The sequence below is a fragment of the Myxocyprinus asiaticus genome, chromosome 34, assembly GCF_019703515.2.
Source record: "Myxocyprinus asiaticus isolate MX2 ecotype Aquarium Trade chromosome 34, UBuf_Myxa_2, whole genome shotgun sequence".
Taxonomy (NCBI): domain Eukaryota; kingdom Metazoa; phylum Chordata; class Actinopteri; order Cypriniformes; family Catostomidae; genus Myxocyprinus; species Myxocyprinus asiaticus.
Window position 1 is genome coordinate 9,105,973 of NC_059377.1, and position 21,399 is coordinate 9,127,371.

Below are 21,399 nucleotides of genomic sequence, written 5' to 3' on the forward strand. Positions count from 1 at the left end.
TTTTCTTTTTTTTTTTTTTCTCTCTCGTAAATGTAAATGAGTGTAAATGCCAACCTCATATATGTCGAAAGGATTGAAGCCTGTCATGCAAAACATGAGCTCGATGTCATTAAATGAGTCTGCTTTTTTATCCCATCAGTTGCTCTTGGTCGGAGGCTGCAATATATATTTAGTTTATACATAGGTTTACGTCCTACATAAATGTAATGGTGCAATGCTCAAATATTTAGTAGAGCGTAAATTGTGACTTAGTGCTCATTTATGCCACAACTAGGCTAAGTTGTAACGTACGTATAGCTGGTGCAACCGGCCCCTGATGTTTATTTAGCTATTTATTTTATTTTTATTTATTCTTTATTTTAATGGTCAACATTTGACTGAGACTAAACATACAGTACTGATTTTTATTTTATTTTATTTAGTCTTTATTTAAATGATCAGCGATTGACTGATACTGAACATACAGTACTGATGTTTTAGTTATTTATTGTATTTTTATTTATTCTTTATTTTCTCAGTGTTTTTTGTTGACAATGTATAATAATAATAATAATAATGTCAAATGTTCTTTGATAAAAATATTTAAGAAAGCAGCCTTCAGAGTACCTTTGCGTAGTCATATCGGTGCAGAATCGGTGCACAGTCCACATAGAAAAGGTCTGTTTTCATTCCAGCTCAAAAATTAACTATATCGGCCACCATATCGGTAATCGGTGAATTTTCCCCATCTAAGTATCGGTCTCAAAAATCCCATATTGGTTGGCCTCTAAAATATATATATATATATATATATATATATATAATTCTTTTATCACTTTATTTTTTATTTAGTTGCTGTTTCGTTTCGTTTGGAGTGCAATTTGAATTTAGAAATGTATTTGATTTAAGTTTTTCGTTTTTTAAATCAATTAATTTAATTTTCAATGCAAAATCACTAAAGCAAGAATATTCACCGATCCCTCAGCCCTGGGTTTGCCGATGTAATTGGATATTGCAATACATATATGTGTGTGTGTATATATATATATATATCGTGAAGGAGGGAACAAAACGAATTTATTCACACACATGATGTATTTTCCCGGACAATGAAATAACCGACCGGTAGAGAATGCACAGATGAAGTAGGTTCTTTGCCAGAGAGATGTTCACAACTGTTGTAAAAACATCTTTCAAATAGTTGAACAACACATTTTAAATGCACTTATTTTTTTTATCCAGTTTCATTTGAACTTTTAGTAAAAATAAATAAAAAATTCAAAGTTTGAAATCAAGGTGTCTTGCTTTATTGTGTAGGCTTAACCCTAACCCTGCTTAATGAAAATTACCCCATAGTACCACCTATTGTCCAACCAGTGCTAATACTGGTGTTTTTTTCTGCGACCAACTGACCAATCAAAACTTGGTCGACCAAGACTCTTCTCATCGACTAACGTTTAGTCAACTATCAGGGGGCAGCCCTAGTCTGTAAGCAGGTGAAAATGACATTTAGAGGCTTTTAGTGGTTGTTCCAGTCCTTTATGTCACTCATCAAACCTCTACAGTGTACACCAGCGGTATTCAATTAAAGTTCCAAGTGGTCCAGTCTCTAGATTTCCTTCCCAGAAAAGTTCCGGACAATAACTTACATGGTGTTAGTAGTCAGTATAGCTATGAAATGACATAAATAATGCAAATTGTTTTGAAATAGTAGGCCTAATTGTAAATTTCCAAGTTGGCAGTAATAGTAAAAAAACAAAAAAAACTAAAGTCAAAACAGTCTCTTTAAAACTGGGCAAGGATTAGGACATTGGGGCTCCAGAGACAAAGCCAAAGTAAAGGGGTTTGGGGCATCTTCTACCAAAAGATTAAAATATTTCAGTGAGTTCATCAATCGAGAGCACTTTGCTATAAATATTAAAGATAAACTCAGCTGTTCATTTTGAAGCTGAATGACAACAGTCCAGTATTTGTGTTTGAATATTTTTAAATACAGTTTGGGTTGTTTTTCCTTGCCATTTATGCGAGAGATAATCTTTGATTAATTTTCACAAAAATAATCTGTTTGTGAAAGGCTCAAAACATGCTGATTAATAAAGCTAATTTTAGACTGAAAAAAGTGTTATAGTTTAAAGGCACTCTGGAAGCACATTGTCCTGTCACAAACCTGGTTTAGCTGAACGGTCAGACACATGAAGTTGAATTAACTTCACTTCATTCTTGTTTTCTGCAGTGTGTTTTACGAAAGATGCCAGAATCCACCTATATTGCTGCTCGCTGTATTTCTCCGGTATGGTCTACTGTCGTTAAAATAACCACGTCTGCAACTCTGCGCGCAGCGTGCGGAAGGGTATAAATAAGGCATGTCCTGTAAAAAAGAAAAGTATTCGAGGATACAGTGCTGAAAGATCAGTGCTATCTGCACCCGAGCAATTGCGCTGTACCCAGCTCTGTTGTTTTGTCGCACTGATCACTTAAAGTAAAGAAACAGTGAGATGGGGCAGCAAATGTCAAGATGTCTTGCGGTCCTGATGGAACCAAGCCGATGTCCGGACCTGAATCACGGTCTGCTATTTGGTGACCGCTGGTGTACACTATCCCATTCTGTGAATTAATGTGTGAAAGCATGCTTGTGTTTTCCCTGATTCAATTAGATTTTGATTCATAAGCTCTCGATTTGATTTTGATGTATTTTTATTTGATTCTGATTCATTTAGGTATATATTTGCTTGCATATAAAAGCAATTTGACGATCCTCAGTACCAATTTCCACATCACAACAAAATACTATCTAATTTGAGTAAACAAGATTATTGTTTCAAGATATCAAGTAATTATTCAAGACAAGTAAACAGTCAATAATAAAGTAAGATTTCTTGTGATCTTGCAAACTAATGAGCACCCCTGACATAGAGTAAAAGATCGATCTTGAGATTTTAAGAATCGTTATTGGGATTGTTCAAATTAAAATTGCGATTAATCAGAAAATAAATATTTTACCCAGCCATAGAATTCACTCCTTTTTAAGGAAAGAAAACCAAATTTGTATAAGAGTTGGATTCTGCTGTTTGAGTGGATAACACTAGGAACTGAATATTTGCATATTTATAAATACACAAGGTAGAGGTTAGTGGTCTCAGTCTCATAAAAATACAGATCCTTCATTTGTGGAACTGCATCAAAACACTTAGGGAATGCAAACACTGAACCCATTGCAAATCTTCAATTCTTTAAAATAACTTTCCCCACACTTAAAGGATGTAAACTTGCATGTGTAGAGTTACGAATTGTAGTGTTTCACTCATGGGTGAATGTTTATATTTGTTGAGCATCAATGATTATCAGATTTCGCCATGCAAAGACTACAAATGACTTTACATTTGTTAAACATCTCTAATGGATTTGATTTATATAAAGATTAAATTATTAAATTAAATTATTTGTTAAGAAGGTCTTTCTCCTTCATTGATAAACAGGAGCTCTGCCTGTGTGTGCACGTGCGACTTCTGAAGCTTCTGACTTGTATTTAGAAATCACACAGACCAAAATGAAACGGTTAATGCATTTATCCAATTTTACATGTTAATTGTGTTAAAAGTAAACATATTTAATATATCACATGCTTTATGACAGCCCAACATTGCTCAGTTTACTTTTGACGTGTTTTTATTTGTACAAAATTTATTCAAATGAGTCCATTGTTCCACTGGGTACATCTCAACAATATCCGCCCCCTAAGAAACCTGCACGGAGACTCGTACTTGGACGTTCAAGTGAAAACCTAATTACACTTGAGTGCTGCCTAATTGGCCACCATTAAGCCCTACAAACATTTCCACCCTCCAGTGTCACCACACTGTCAATTTAACTGCTAATGCCCGTCTGTTCCTCCATCAGCACCCACCTCTGCCAAACACAGCGACCACAAGACCAGTTTAATATCCAACAGCTAATTAGAGAAAGAGAAACCACAAAGCCAAAGAAGAGCTTTTCTCCCTTAGCATTATTTTTTGACAGCTCTTCGCAGAGCTTGGCTTCTGCTGCCAGTTTATTTGTCTGGTGTCTGCCTTGTGTAATTGCATGGCTGGCCTCCCTGCTTCCTGATGCCTCGCTTGTGTAGACCCAACTTCACACATGATCAATTGAAAGAGCCAGTAGTTGACTGTGAGCAGGTGTACTTCATGTCTTTTTTGGAGCCACAGAATTTTGCCATTGACAAAGCATGTACTTTTAATCTACAGGTAAATTAGTGAGAAGCAGGTTGTCTAATTAAGTATTAATTATAAAACGAGGACAAAAGTGAAGTGAACTGCATAAAAGACACTGAAACTAATCCCACAACAAGCTAGGTCTCTGGCACGTGTTTTAATTGTGATCAGATTATAATATTTGATGCATTACATTGTTCTCAACAGTGACAAATGTATTGTGTATTAGGGATGTGCAAAACTACCAATTTTCATAATTGACTAGTTGGTTGTTGTTGTTTTTTTAACTAGTCAACTAGTCTGTGTTAAGAATAATAATATATAATTTAGCTCTGTTATGGTCACGTGAACCAAGTCAGATGCGTTTCAGAGGGATATATGGATGCCAAGTGCAACACTTCAACATGGTGACTAATGGATATTCAACAAATAAATAGGCTAAATAACTAACATCATATTGCACAAAACTATCAAAGTAAGAAAAGTAAGAAATAAGCAAGGCTCCAATACAGAGCAACACGAAACTGCTTATGCACATCCTGAACGCAGAATGACGTGGTACAATGTAACCAGAGTGCTTCAGGGCGATCCTCGCTGCACATTCAGAAGTGTGGAACTGCGAGATAATATTGCGGTTACACATCTAGTTCACATGATCGAGCAGTTTAAACCTTTTTTACAACAATTATTTATTTAAGAAATGTCAGACAGAATAAGCAAAATACTTTAATCTCTCCACAATACCTCACAAATACGATAACATTACTCACAGCAGAGGGATTATCGTGTTACAGTGATCATCTTGAAATTTATTGTTCGGCGCTTTGCTGTAACAACAGTGCATAGAAAGACTAAACCTGTAAAGCATTAAAGAGACGAAACTTCTTCGGTTTTACTTTGCTGACTGTAATTCACTGTTAAGTACAGCAAGATATCATCACACAAAAATGCTCTCCAAGTTGTTGCATGTTTGTTTATATCTGTCATGTGAATGGAAGGGCGAAGCACGTGAGTTTGTGATTGGATTGAATCGACTTGAAAGTCGGGTAGTGTTTGATCCTCAATCATTTGGTGTGTGATGCCCAGTTTTTATCTGTAGCCATTTAAAAATTCATTAAGTGTGTGATACCTAATATTTTATAATCTGCTCAGATTGTAAAAATTGTGTAATCCAGCATTTACTGAAGACGATTGACTTCAGTTACCTGTCCACACAGGCAGTATTCAGTCAGCTTCTGTCTGCTGTTGAATGTACAGGGCAAGTTAAGAGCCACACCTAATAGTAAAAACCATTTTTAATCCCAAACACTGACTGTGTGAATAAATCCATACCATCATAGTGTTGAGACATTGTGTCAAACTAATGTAAAAGAAAGTTTTATAGACGTGATGGGTCCTTTGAACATTTACAATAGCCAGAAACTTTCACAAAGAAAGTTGTTTATCATTTTTTAATGTGTGTGTCTCTCTCAGGCACTGAGAAAGTGCGTCAAGCTCAGGACTGTAAACATCTTCATGTGGTGAATCCTGATTGGCTGTGGGGCTGCCTGGAGCGCTGGGAACGAGTCGAGGAACAGCTCTTTCCTCTGAAAGAAGACTATAGCAAATCACACAGGTATTCACCCCTCTCTTTCTCTCTCTCGCTCTCTCTCTCTCTCTCTCTCTCTCTCTCTCTCCTCCTCCTCCTTTCATCTCTTTTTATGTTCACGCAGTAAAATACTGCTTTGTCAGCGTTTTTCTTGACTCGTCAGACATTTTTAGTGTGTTTTGCACTTTGGAAAACTTCAGCGCTCCTGAATAGAATATAAAACATTAAACTCTTATAACACACTATTTACAAAAAAACTTTCAGGTTGTGCTGACTCTTGTGGCATCAAACTCAAATAATGGGTTTTATTTTTAGAGAGAGAGAGTTCACAAAAAAAAAAAAAAATCTGTCATTATTTACTCCTGAATGACATTCTTATGCAGAAGACAAAAGGAGATATTTTGAAGACTTGAGTTGAGTTTTCCATGCTCTTTCAAGCTTCAAAAAAGATGCAAAACAACCATAAAAGTATTATAAAGGTAGTCCGTTTAACAGGTGCACTGTATTCTAGTTCTTCTGAAGCCATAGGAAAACTATAAGAGAAACAGATAGAAATGTACTCATCTATACCAAAATAAAGCCGTATGGACCACTTTTATGAAATTTATATGGGGCTTTTTTCAAGCATGAAAGCTCTAGTCCCATGAAAATTTTTCTAAAATCTCTTTAGAATTTCTCCTACATGCATGGAACGACATAAGGGTGAGTAAATGATGACAGAATTGTCATTTTTGGGCAAACTTATTCCTTTAGGTTGTTTCGAGGATAAACACAACATATTCTCACTGTCGTCTAGGAGCAGCAGTCCCGCCACGTTTCCAAATGTCCAGGGGTCTGTCCCCAGGCCTCTGTTTCCACCCCCTACCGTTCAGCACAAGCCCCCGCCAGCGCTGGAGATGCGGACATATGACCCTGTCACCGGTAAACTCATCCGCAGGGGTCCACAGGCCTCCCGTCCACCCTCTTATCTTCATTCACATGGATCATCCTCATCTCAGCCTGCACACGGAGATCTCAGGTACTAATTTACCAGCAGCCTCTTAATAGTGTAGATCCATGGTTCTCAACAGGCGGCCCTTGGCCCGTGTGATGTCATCATTTAAAATTAAATAAATATGCAAGAATTTTTAGGTGGCAATTTCTAGTGCATTTACGGTAATTCTTAGTATTGTTGAATTGTTATAGAGGAGAAAGAAACGGCGAACGGAATAAATTAAACAACAAAGACACAAAGGTAAAACTGTCTAAAGGCTACTTTATAACATGATTGTAGTGTCAGTCTGCAGGCATGTTGATCGAAGCAGTTGGTGCACACTCCCAGTCTCACTCAAACATGAGTGCTCTGAGTCTCTGTCAGCCACAGAGTGACTTAACATGTGTCGGGTGACAAACCCGTTTGAAGAGCTCGAGAGATGCTAGTCACAAACTGTAATAACAGAAAAAAGTAGGGATGCACCAATATGGAATATCTGGGCCGCTACCGATAACTGATAATTTACAGCTCATTGTGGCCGAAACTGATAACCGATATTTAAAAAACAAACAAACATCTTTTTAATTTTTAGTCCTATAACCTGGAACTGCTTGCTAATTCATTAAAAGCTTCTCATTTATAAATGTGTCATTTAAAAGCGTGGAATTTGGACTGCTAGTTAAGGATTGGCGGATGTAACATGAACCAAAAATGTGCCTTTATTACAGATGAATGCTAATTTGAATGTCAAAAAATGACAATAAACTTGCATAAATTGTATGGTGCCCATTTATATGAGTGTTTGCGGTAATCCTGATGACTCACTAACAGAGAGAATAATGAACTTCAAACAGATGTAATAATGTATTAAACCAAAATGAGGTGATAAACATCATGTAACGAACATTAAGCAACAAAACACACAATACTATCCCTAATCTCTGTATACAGTTGTGCTCAAAAGTTTGCATATCCTGGCAGAAATTGTGAAATTTTGGCATTGATTTTGAAAATATGACTGATCATGCAAAAAAAATAAAATATAGGCTGCTCTGGAAAAAGACAATATGGTTGTTTCAAGGAGCACAATACTTGTTGACCCCTCTCCAAACATAGTGCTTATGGTTGTGACCATAAAGCTCTATTTTGGTCTCGTCACTCCAAATTACAGTGTGCCAGAAGCTGTGAGGCGTGTCAAGGTGTTGTCGGGCATATTGTAACCTGGGCTTTTTTGTGGCATTGTGTTCAAGTATCGTCGTATTGTGCTCCTTGAAACAACCACACCGTCTTTTTCCAGAGCAGCCTGTATTTCTCCTGAGGTTACCTGTGGGTTTTTCTTTGTATCCCGAATAATTCTTCTGGCAGTTGTGGCTGAAATCTTTCTTGGTCTACCTGACCTTGGCTTGGTATCGAGAGATCCCTGAATTTTCCACTTCTTAATAAGTGATTGAACAGTACTGACTGGCATTATCAAGGATTTGGATATCTTGTTATATCCTTTTCCATCTTTATAAAGTTCCATTACCTTGTTATGCAGGTCTTTTGACAGTTCTTTTCTGCTCCCCATGGCTCAGTATCTAGCCTGCTCAGTGCATCCACGTGAGAGCTAACAAACTCATTGATTATTTTTACACAGACACTAATTGCAATTTAAAAAGCCACAGGTGTGGGAAATTAACCTTTAATTGCCATTTAAACCTGTGTGTGTCACCTTGTGTGTCTGTAACAAGGCCAAACATTCAAGGGTATGTAAACTTTTGATCAGGGCCATCTGGGTGATTTCTGTTATCATTATGATTTAAAAAGGAGCCAAACAACTATGTGATAATAAATGGCTTCATATGATCACTATCCTTAAATAAAAGACAGTTTTTTGCATGATCAGTCATATTTTCAAAATCAATGCCAAAATTTCACAATTTCTGCCAGGGTATGCAAACTTTTAAGCAGAACTGTATATGGTGTAATATTTATTCTGGCAGCCAGACTGCGAGTGCAGGGGTGGTTTGTGTGTTATGTATGTGTGCTTATGCATGTCTCATTCACAGACGCTTGTTATGGCGCTCATCTGTGACAGTTACACTGTATAATTTATGAAATGTGAACACAACAATCATAATGGGAATAGGTAAAAACATCATACAGATCGAAAAGTCATGAGTCATAATGTTAGAAAAAGTCTCAACTCGTAAAATACAAAAAGTACATTGGTTTCACTCTCAAAGTAGTGTTTTAAGACATCTTGAGTCACTTTGTGAGAATTATTTCAGTATAAATGTACCGTGTTAGGTTATGTTTGGACGTGGTTTAATCACGATGCTGTTCTGCTTGTAACGATGTGCTATTTTCCACATTCTGTTTATGCTTCATGAATACGCGAAAATGATTGCCCCCAAGTAACCTACAGGTACATACATGTTTTTTTCTCGTTTTTGTTTATTGCCTCATCAAACAAACAGAATATGGGAAATGGCATGTCGTTACTTACAACAGATGACTAAAACCAGCCCCAAAACAACGTAACAAGGTGCAGAGATGTTGAAATAATATTGAGATTTTCCCGGTTATCCGCCTATAATATATCGTCTAGGGCTGCTAGCATCACCGTGACAACCGGCCCACCGCAGTGGCAGAGTGCCACTGACAACAACTTACATAAAAGAACTTACGAAAACTTGAAATCAATTCCTGAAATAATGTAATTTAATTAGTATAATTAAGTTTTAGATCATTAGTATCTGTATGGTGGATTCTTTATTACAGGGACATATTCATTTTTAGTTTTTTTAGAGACTTCTTGATTTTATGCTACAGAGTGCTTTGTTATGGTAACGGCGTATTCACAAGATATGCATTAAGCACGCAACTCAAGCCAAATGCACACCACGACTAGGTGTATCAACTACACGTCCATTCGTCCCCAACTGAAGTTACAATCTCGAAATGCCTTCACAAACTCACACACAGGAGATTTTATTTGTGATATCATGTTAACAAACAACATGAAAGAAAGGGCTTGCGCCCATTTATGCGCTCCATCTAGAACTCTTGCTCCGTTGTGCATTCGACTTTATTGATTCACAGATTTAAGTTCTAATATTCTATTAATGTTTTTGAAATAGCTGATAAGGCTCATATATAGGCTATATATATATACAGGTGCATCTCAATAAATTAGAATGTCGTGGAAAAGTTCATTTATTTCAGTAATTCAACTCAAATTGTGAAACTCGTGTATTAAATAAATTCAATGCACACAGACTGAAGTAGTTTAAGTCTTTGGTTCTTTTAATTGTGATGATTTTGGCTCACATTTAACAAAAACCCACCAATTCACTATCTCAAAAAATTAGAATACATCATAAGACCAACAAAAAAAACATTTTTAGTGAATTGTTGGCCTTCTGGAAAGTATGTTCATTTACTGTATATGTACTCAATACTTGGTAGGGGCTCCTTTTGCTTTAATTACTGCCTCAATTCGGCGTGGCATGGAGGTGATCAGTTTGTGGCACTGCTGAGGTGGTATGGAAGCCCAGGTTTCTTTGACAGTGGCCTTCAGCTCATCTGCATTTTTTGGTCTCTTGTTTCTCATTTTCCTCTTGACAATACCCCATAGATTCTCTATGGGGTTCAGGTCTGGTGAGTTTGCTGGCCAGTCAAGCACACCAACACCATGGTCATTTAACCAACTTTTGGTGCTTTTGGCAGTGTGGGCAGGTGCCAAATCTTGCTGGAAAATGAAATCAGCATCTTTAAAAAGCTGGTCAGCAGAAGGAAGCATGAAGTGCTCCAAAATTTCTTGGTAAACGAGTGCAGTGACTTTGGTTTTCAAAAAACACAATGGACCAACACCAGCAGATGACATTGCACCCCAAATCATCACAGACTGTGGAAACTTAACACTGGACTTCAAGCAACTTGGGCTATGAGCTTCTCCACCCTTCCTCCAGACTCTAGGACCTTGGTTTCCAAATGAAAAACAAAACTTGCTCTCATCTGAAAAGAGGACTTTGGAACACTGGGCAACAGTCCAGTTCTTCTTCTCCTTAGCCCAGGTAAGACGCCTCTGACGTTGTCTGTGGTTCAGGAGTGGCTTAACAAGAGGAATACGACAACTGTAGCCAAATTCCTTGACATGTCTGTGTGTGGTGGCTCTTGATGCCTTGATCCCAGCCTCAGTCCATTCCTTGTGAAGTTCACCCAAATTCTTGAATCGATTTTGCTTGACAATCATAAGGCTGCGGTTCTCTCGGTTGGTTGTGCATCTTTTTCTTCCACACTTTTTCCTTCCACTCAACTTTCTGTTAACATGCTTGGATACAGCACTCTGTGAACAGCCAGCTTCTTTGGCAATGAATGTTTGTGGCTTACCCTCCTTGTGAAGGGTGTCAATGATTGTCTTCTGGACAACTGTCAGATCAGCAGTCTTCCCCATGATTGTGTAGCCTAGTGAACCAAACTGAGAGACCATTTTGAAGGCTCAGGAAACCTTTACAGGTGTTTTGAGTTGATTAGCTGATTGGCATGTCACCATATTCTAATTTTTTGAGATAGTGAATTGGTGGGTTTTTGTTAAATGTGAGCCAAAATCATCACAATTAAAAGAACAAAAGACTTAAACTACTTCAGTCTGTGAGCATTGAATTTATTTAATACACGAGTTTCACAATTTGAGTTGAATTACTGAAATAAATGAACTTTTCCATGACATTCTAATTTATTGAGATGCACCTGTATATATATATATATATATATATTTATAAGACGCATTTGAAAATTGGTGATTAAAAACTCTTCAGTTTACTGGGGCTCTTGCACAGGGCAATCCTCACAATACTCTCTCTGCAAGTTCAGATTAAACAAAAGCTTTTCTGTTAAAAAGTGTAAAAAGTAACTTAAAATGAATTAGTAATGTGATTACTTTTCCAGTGAAGTAATCAGTAAAGTCAGCAATATTAAAATTTTATAGAAGAAATTTGTCATTTGTAGTGATTTACTTGCCCATCTGCCTATAAATCAGTGGTGATAAGTCAATGTGGGTATTCTTGTGTTACTGTGCATTACTAATTCATTTAATTCATTTTAAGTTACTTTTTACACTTTTTAACAGAAAAGCTTTTGTTTCTCCACTCAACAAATTAAATTAATGTCTAGATGTCCTCCTTGTTCATTGACTAAATATCTGTAACCCAAGTAATGTACTTAAAAGTATTTCACTTAATTGAAAGTCAGTAACTGTAATCAGCTTACAAGAAGTTAAAATGTAATGCACAACACTACATTCTGTACTAAAAATTATTTTGATTACAGCAATCAATTACTTGCACAACACAGTTCAAAAAAGGCCCTATGATTTCTACATTGCAGAAAACGCAAATGGATTTGTATAGAAATAAGAATTGAGTCATAAAAATGGAATTAAGTGTAAAACGTGAACAAATGTGGAATGAAATGAATGATAATATGTATGACATCATAACAACTGTTTTTGCGGCTTTAAAAAAAATCAGTTCAAAAGAGCAGAGTAGATCCTGTTTGCTTCCTTTTGCCATGACAATATCAAGTTTTCATTAGTGTAGAGACCACCTGTTCACCCCAAATACCTCTTGGGCGTCCATATTTTGGCCACTGTCAGTGCTTCTGTGTGAAAGCCCATGGGAAATGTGCCTGGTCAGTGAGACCTTTGCTAATGGCCTTTATAAGTCTATAAACCATATGCTGCGCTTGCCTTTTCTTGCCCAGCTCATATTGGGTTTCTCATGGAATCTATTTCACATTAACCTCAAAGCTCTAAATAAAGTCAAAGAGAAGTAAAACATTGCACTTTGACACCTGAGATTGTGAAACTGAAATTATTAGTACATTTCATGAGCACCTTTGGCCATTACTGTGACAAGGGAATAATATAAACAAGACTGTTAATGCAGATCGAAAGATATGAGGGGAAAACTACAGCTTCTGTGTCAGCATCTGCTGAGTATAGCATTATATTAGAAAAGATGTGAGTTAAGAAAATGTGATATGAAAGCTGCAAAAAGTATGTCAGGGTTCCCTTCCTGCGATTTGATTGTTGCTGTATGCCGGCAATCTCACATTATTCATGTTTTATGAGCGTTATTTTGTGCTTTTCAAGGGGAACCTCAGAGAACATGATTGACTTTAACAAATCATAAAAGGGGGGCTCAAAGGGTTGGAGAGAGGGTGGAAAATAGTCATGAAAAACACAAATATGACACACAATAAAACAAGTTGTGGCACAAAAAAACTTCACTTACATCACAAAATAAAAAATTATAATAAAAATGTAATAAAAATATTAATGAATGATATGACCACTTTTAACCAAGTTCATGCCTCATTTTAATATAAAAAACAATGCTACCTGACCGACTCTCCATACAGACACACTGTAGGCCTCTAAAAGCTGCACTTTTATTGCTTAATGAGTGTGCAGTCCTGTTTTTAGCCTGCACTCTGTAAACCGCAAGGCTTGATGTGTTTGAATGAATAGCCGGGCAATGTGAAGGCCTGTTTGACATATCACATATTGGATCACAGTAACTGCTCTTGCGCTGCTGATGAGAGGATGTACTGGTCTCCTGGCAACAGGGCTTGTTGAACATTTCAAGAACAGAAAATGAGAGGCCACAAGCATCAATACAAAATCACCCATGTTCCTCTTCTGTTGCTAGGTAGCACACGAGAAAAAAACTACATGAACAAGAAGCACATGATGGATGTCTGAGAACTTTGCTTATTTGAGAGAGTTGTACAAGGTTCCCATGGTCAACCTGGAAATATCAGGAAATTATAAAATTGTGTTTTCTAGGCCTGAAAATTGCATACAAAATTATCTTTTAGCTCAAAAATTGTTTTTGTTTTTTGCTCTGATCAAAATATAGTTATTGCTCGGCTCCAAAATATTTCATTAGCTAGAAATATTTTTTTGTCACTGCAGTCTTAAATATCTCGGACATTTTTATGTTGAAATAATTGTTCTTGTTATGCTCGAGATTCAGCTACAAACTAGTCTTCGACAGAGATATAAAAAAATCTCTGTAAAATCTAAATGCTTATCCCATATTCACAAATGACTGGAAAGCTCATAGAAATCAATAAAATCATAACATTTTTGCCATTTTTATATTGGAAATAAATTGTTCTAGTTATGAAATTCTAAATTTGCCTCACATGTCACACCACCATTCACAATATATGGGGGAAATTGTAAAAATGTTTTTCAAATGCATGTCATTTGAGGTGCAAGACCATTAAATTAGTGCTTTCCAGTTGAAACAAAAATATGAATTATCCTGTGTAGGATGTCTGTTCCATTGTAGTTGACAGAGCGTTTAATGTTAGATGTAGGTGACATGACCCTGATCTTTAAATGCTCTTCAGAGAATCATCACACCTGCCTCCCTGATGCTGCTCTGTCCAGCAGAGCTCCCACAAATCTCTGCTGTCTAGTGTTGGTCTCAGTCTCTCTCATATCTACAGGAGGAGATGGTTTGTTTAGCTCCAGCCTCCCTCTGTGCCACTGATGTGATTTCAGAGTTTGTTTGCTTGCAGACCAGTCTAGAACTTTCCCATCAGTCCTCTTGATTCAGGTTCTGTTACTACAGAAATGTGGTGGATATTTCAAAGAACAATGGCAGCGCTACTTAACCTGCGACCCTCGAGAAATATTTTGTGGCCTGCATTATGTTGACATCATCAAAAATATCTTTAACAATATCAAATGTGTATAATATCTGAGGTGCCCATTTAGTAGAATATTTATGGTAATTTTCTGTAGGCCTGAATCATTGAACAGTTAGAGTGTGAAAAACACTGACAAGAAAGTAACGAATGAATTAAACTAAAATCATTTTTGAGTAGCCTATAGCTGATGTTACATGAGAGTGGCGGTCAATATGTTCACAGCTGCGCACTCGCATGCTCTGTCATTCAAACATGAGACTTCTTCATGCAATTTATTATTCATGAACTGTGTTACTTCACAGCAAAAAAACGGTAAAAACGGTGAACAAAATGATTTGTCACTGGAGCAGTTTTGGAGTATGTGTGGGAAATATATGTCTTGTTTTTGAACATATCTCAGGTTTGTGTGATGCTGAACACTCTTAATTCCTTAAGAAAATTGACCATGGTTTTATTATAGTAACCACAATTTTACCATGGTATTTGTAGTTAAACCATAGGAACCACAAAATAACCATAGTTACTACAGTCATGGTTACTATATTATTACTATAGTAAAACCATGTTTATTAAATGAATGCAATATTACTGTAGTAAAACCATTGTTAATAGTATCAAAACCACGATTTCTGCCAAAAAAATACAAGAAACATTAGTACATTACTACAGTCATGGTTACTACAAAATTGCTATAGTAAATCCATGGTTTCTGCTAAAAGACCATAGTTATTACAATCATGATAATTAAAATATTACTATAGTAAAACCATGGTTAATTTTTGTAAGAACTGATCATGTCTGTTTTCTCTACTGCGGTGAATGTAGAAAGTGGCTCTTTGAAAAATTAAAACTAAACCATGAGAAATTTGATATGTTACATGCTAAATTTATTTTAAAAAAATTAACTCTATTAAATTTTTACTATAAAATTAATAATAAATATTATAAGAATTACTAAAATTAAGAGTGCGGCCCTCAAGGTTTCAGGGTCCTGCTTTGCGGTCCCTGAGCTTTCCAAATTTGAGTAGCCCTGAACTATGGGATAGTCATGTGCACAAGTAATTGAGTGTGAATTCATCTTCAATAAAACACAAGTTGTAGGGATTTATTCACCACAATACCTACTGGTTTGGATTTTCTGTATTGTTTTTCTTGATAACCGGTTCTATTCACTGCTCTTTCTTTTGAAATTAGGCTTGCCAAATACATCTTTCCTTAAAGGGGGTCATGACATAATATTTTTTAACATTATTATTTTCCCTGATGTCCATATAAAATGTTAGTGAAGTTTTTCGTAACAGTAGTAACATATGGCCATTTCACAGTCTGAATTAAGCGGTTTTGGTGCTGCCTTTCCTTTAAAAACTAAGGGATGCTTTGTTTTTCCGTGTGCACACTCAAGGGACATAGGATGACAGGGGAAGATTCATTCATATTTATGAGTAAAGCTGTACCGGGTTTGTTAGAGTTAGGTTTAGGGGTAAGTGTAGGGTTGGGTTGTAATTTTTCCAGCCAATCAAGTACTGCTTTACCAATAAATATTACTTAATCATTCAATCAGATATCGCTTTCCTCATGAATATAAATTACTCCTCCCTGCCATCCTACGTTTTAGATATTAGACTGTGGCGTATTCGGTGCATACGCACTATGGCAGCTTTGTGATACTCTTTAAGTACTGTCAACTCCAGGCACGTGAAGATGATGCACACAGATGCGTACAGGTATGCAATGCTACAAAAACTTGACTGTGCTGATGAAAAAATTTACATCACGTGAAGTACTATATACTTTAACCTTTAGACTTTAAACTGTGATTTGCTAACATCATAGGAGATTAGTGTCCCCTGCCATATATGTGAACTCCATATGGTAAATGACAACACCTCGAATGCAGTTACGTTGCATTATGAGCTGCTTTCTGATGCATTTGTGTGCACGTATTTACTAGTGCTGGGTAAATCTTCGCAATCTTCATTTAAACGATCCCGATATCGATTCCCAAAATCACAAGGCTTATGTGTATGTGAATGTGTGTAGTAAAAGACACTTCAAAATTTTAATGCTGCACCGAAATGAAAATTCATGGCCGAAACCGAAAATTGTGGACACGATGGGCAGAAAACCAAAACCAAAAACCAAAAATAATAATTTTAATTAAATTGTATATTACATTATATTACATTACATTATTATAATATAATGTAATATGATATATACATTATAAATAATATATATAATTTTTGTAAGTGATTTTTTTTTGTAAGTGAACTCTTTATTGTCAATATATCATAAATCAGCCACTGTTTACATTAGATGTTAGTAAACCAAGTTTGTGTCACATAAATGCTGCATTTTCTTTATGTCAGTGTTTCATACCGGACATTAAAGCAACGGTTTCTGTTTACATTTTCGGTCATGATTTTCTGGCTTTTTACTCTTTTGACGAAAATAGCAATTTATTAGGACGAAATTCCGGTGCATCCCTACAAAAGGTCTTGATAAGGTATTAATGTAAATGCAGTCATTCATGTCTAAAGTGAATGTAAAAAACAGGACAAAATGTGTATATTGAAATGTAAATACAGCATGCTTGTGATGACATTTACAGTTGAAGTCAGAAGTTTACATACACTTAGGTTGAAGTCATTAAAACTAATTTTTTAACCACTCCACAGATTTAATATTAGCAAACTATAATTTTGGCAAGTCGTTTAGGACACCTACTTAGTGCATGACACGAGTAATTTTTCCAGCAATTGTTTACAGACAGATTGTTTCACTTTTAATTGACTATATCACAATTCCAGTGGGTCAGAAGTTTACATACACTAATGGGGCTTTTCCACTGCACGGTACGGCTCGACTCGACTCTGCTCACTTTTTGCGGGATTTCCACTGTGGATAGTACCTGGTACTTTTTTTAGTACCACCTCGGTCGAGGTTCCAAGCGAGCCGAGCCGATACTAAATGTGACGTCAAAACCCTGCAGATCACTTATTGGTCAGAGAGAATTGTCACTACCAGCGTCACTGGATTTGCAACACGGGACATCAGCCCGCTAGTTTTCAAGTTAGCAACAGCGATAGCAGTAACATTTGTTCACGCGACTTTAGAATTATAAAAAGAAACGGCTGTGCGCAAAACCATGCCGTGGTCAATAAACGAGGTGCAGACGTTCCTCTCGTTAGTAGCCGAGGAGTACGTTAGTAGCTCTACGCCAGTAGAGGTGACGCAACTATGACGATCAGCCTATAATCCCACCCACGTTGAGGCTGCACTAAACTGCAGTGGAAAAGCAAGCTCAGAAAAGTAAAGCGAGCAGAGTCGTGTCGAACCGTAGCGTGCAGTGGAAAAGTGCCATAAGTTAACTGTGCCTTTGGAAACTTGGAAAATTCCAGAAAATTATGTCAAGCGTTTAGGAAATTAGCCAATTAGCTTCTGATAGGAGGTGTCCTGAATTGGAGGTGTACCTGTGGATGTATTTGAAGGCCTACCTTCAAACTCAGTGCCTCTTTGCTTGACATCATGGGAAAATCAAAAGAAATGCCAAGACCTCAGAAAAAAATTGTGGACCTCCACAAGTCTGGTTCATCCTTGGGAGCAACTTCCAAATGCCTGAAGGTACCATGTTCATCTGTACAAACAATAGTACGCAAGTGTAAACACCATGGGACCATGCAGCCATCATACCACTCAGGAAGGAGACGCATTCTGTCTCCTAGAGATGAACGTAGTTTGGTGCAAAAAGTGCAGGTCAATCCCAGAACAACAGCAAAGGACCTTGTGAAGATGCTGGAGGAAACGGGTAGACAAGTATCTATATCCACAGTAAAACGAGTCCTATATCGACATAACCTGAAAGGCTACTCAGCAAGGAAGGAGCCACTATTCCAAAACTGCCATAAAAAAGACAGAATTCAGTTTGCAAGTGCACATGGGGACAAAGATCTTACTTTTTGGAGAAAAATTCGTCTGGTCTGATGAAACAAAAATTGAACTTTTTGGCCATAATGACCATCATTATGTTAGAGGAAAAAGGGTGAGGCTTGCAAGCCAAAGAACACCATCCCAACCATGAAGCATGGGGGTGGCAGCATCATGTTGTTGGGGTGCTTTGATGCAATTTGGTGCACTTCACAAAATAGATGGCATCATGAGGAAGTAAAATTATATGGATATATTGAAGCAACATCTCAAGACGTCAGCCATGAAGTTAAAGCTCGGTCGCAATTGGGTCTTCCAAATGGACAATGACCCCAAACATACCTCCAAAGTTGTTGTTGTGACAACAAAGTCAAGGTATTGGAGTGGCCATCACAAAGCCCTGACCTCAATCTGAAAATGTGTGGGCAGAGCTGAAAAACAGTGTGCGAGCAAGGAGGCCTACAAACCTGACAGTTCTGTCTGGATGAATGGGCCAAAATTCCAGCAATTTATTGTGAGAAGCTTGTGCCCAAAGCATTTGACTCAAGTTAAACAATTTAAAGGCAATGCTGCCAAATACTAACAAAGTGTATGTAAACTTCTGACCCACTGGGAATGTGATGAAAGAAATAAAAGCTGAAATAAATCATTCTCTCTACTATTATTCTGACATTTCACATTCTTACAATAAATTAGTGATCCTAACTGACCTAAGACAGGGAATGTTTTCTATGATTAAATGTCAGGAATTGTGAAAAACTGAGTTTAAATGTATTTGGCTAAGGTGTATATAACATTCTGACTTCATCTGTACCAAGTTTCAATCCAAGTGTCAATATGCTGAAGCGTTGTGAAGATACAGTCTTCAGGTCTATTTTGGAGTGCTTCCTTTGAATTCGTTGGTCCGGGATACTAGAACGGTTTGTTCTATAATCATGAATCTCATAATTTTTTGTCATGAGTGTCTCTAGATGATACATGCAAAATTTCGAATGAATCAGACATATGGCCTAGGAGTTTGAAAAAGAAAATCAAAAATGGTGGAAAATCTGGTGGGCGGATCTTTAAAACGATGCAACCTACTGGGACTCTGCATGACACAAGGAATCAGAGGAAACAGGAATTTTGTTTGTAGGACTTGTGGTTCACATACAGTTCTATGGGCTGCCATAGACTTTAAGAGCAGAAGCAGAATAATAAGAAAACTAAAAACAATAAGTGCCTCAGCACCTAAAAACCACTTACTGCTCTTGGCTCAAAGTTGCTTTAAAAAGTGTTATTGTATCATAATCGCACAGTTTTATTATTGACTGTTTACATGTCTTTAATAATTACTTAATAATCTGAAACAATATTTACTCAAATTCACTAATTAATTTGTATTTTGTCCAACTGCTTTTAAATCTAAGCAAAATAAACATTATAACGGAAATATGCCCAAAGGAATCAAATCGAATTGAAATCGGAAATGAATCGATTGTGAATCGTAATCAAATTGGGAAATCTGAATTGATAGCCCTTATTTTTGCATAGAGTTTTTGGACTTAAAGATGCGTGCTGTTTACATGAACACAGCCTTTGTAAATTAAACTCATAGATGAGTCCTTAAAACATGCTAATTGAAGGTACATGTGCAGTGTTGAAGAGGTTAATTGATTTTGATGTTGTCTGCACTCACCCTCTGTCTCCCTGCTGCAGAATTATCAGAATTATCACTTTGTGGCTTTTCAGACTGAAGTGAAGATGTGATTGAGTGTGTGCTGTTTGGTATGGACAGGCTTGCCGTGTGTGTGTGTGTGTGTGTTTGAGTGCTTGATTGCTTGAATTACCATCAATTGCTTATTCAGGTGCTGCTCAATCCAAGAGAACTTCTGTTTTGCACTGTTGTTCTATTTGAGCAAACAGAGCTTTTGCGCTCTTGATAAACATCTTTTACCCAGGATGTTTTGTGCAGCAACAACCGATTACACTGTAACTTGCTTCACCAGCTGCTGATCTTGAGTGAGCATGTTGGTTGATTGATTGTTTGTTTATGTGTTTCTTTAGGTTAGGTCAGGGGTCTCAGCAACCAGAGGGGGATGCAGGATTGAGTCGTGACAACGAGCAGCCTGGACCTTCACACAGGGAACGACAGCCCAGCATGTCTGAAACCATGCCACTCTACACAATGTGCAAAGAAGATCTTGACAGCATGGACAAAGAGGTTAAAAAATACACACATTTTAAATATTTATGTCCACATTACAATTACAATACAAAACAAGATATAAATAGGACAGATTCTTATGTTTGTTCATATGTTATTTAAAAGAATCACAAGGCACCATCAATGTTCTTTGTGAGCACCATCCCACAGAATTTGCAGAGATGAATGTTGGTGAAAAAAGCACAACCAGACACAATATAGATTTTCAAGATATGTAATGACTCATTAAGTTTACAAGTAGACTAATGTTTCTGCTTTTTGTCACATTTGCAACAAAAATTTTTAAGCTCTTATATGCAACGTTAAGACATGTAGACCAACTGTTTGTTCATGAATTTATTTGCTAAAGGGTGCTGTAAGCGATTTTAGCCATTCTGGAACTTCTAACAGATTTGCCGTTGATTTAGCCATGCCCCCTCTTTCCAAAATCCTGCTCTCCAAAGACACACAAACACACTAGAGTCTATTGTGTTGGAACTAATGGAGGGGGTAGCATTTCGCCATCCGACGATTAGCATTTCATAGGAGAAGGAGACCTTACAGGCACTTATACAAGCATATATCGGCTGCCCTATGAACACGCAGAATGATTGACTAGCAGAAATGTTTCTGATTGGATAAACAAACGATCTGGCCATGGCCTGCAGACATCTTTTTCCCTCAATGTTTACCGAGCCTAGGCCTATTACAGAGGCATGCGCGATATTTCATGGCACCTATTTCAATGATATCTGACAGGTAATAGAGGCATTTTCTGCATGTAAGTATTGGGGGTGTAGCGTAGTGGGCTAAAGCACAGAACTGGTAAGCA

The 21,399-nt window shown here is 37.0% G+C and overlaps 1 protein-coding gene across 3 annotated transcripts in view; it reads left to right on the forward strand.

The window, feature by feature from the left end:
- Positions 1–21,399, forward strand: part of LOC127424835 (RNA polymerase II subunit A C-terminal domain phosphatase-like) — a 167,302-nt gene that overhangs the window by 47,009 nt on the left and 98,894 nt on the right. For all 3 annotated transcript variants that reach the window (XM_051670295.1, XM_051670294.1, XM_051670293.1), the window contains exons 9-11: positions 5,661–5,802; positions 6,572–6,793; positions 20,429–20,585. In XM_051670295.1, coding sequence (XP_051526255.1) covers positions 5,661–5,802; positions 6,572–6,793; positions 20,429–20,585 — 521 coding nt within the window. The remainder of the gene's footprint in view (positions 1–5,660; positions 5,803–6,571; positions 6,794–20,428; positions 20,586–21,399) is intronic.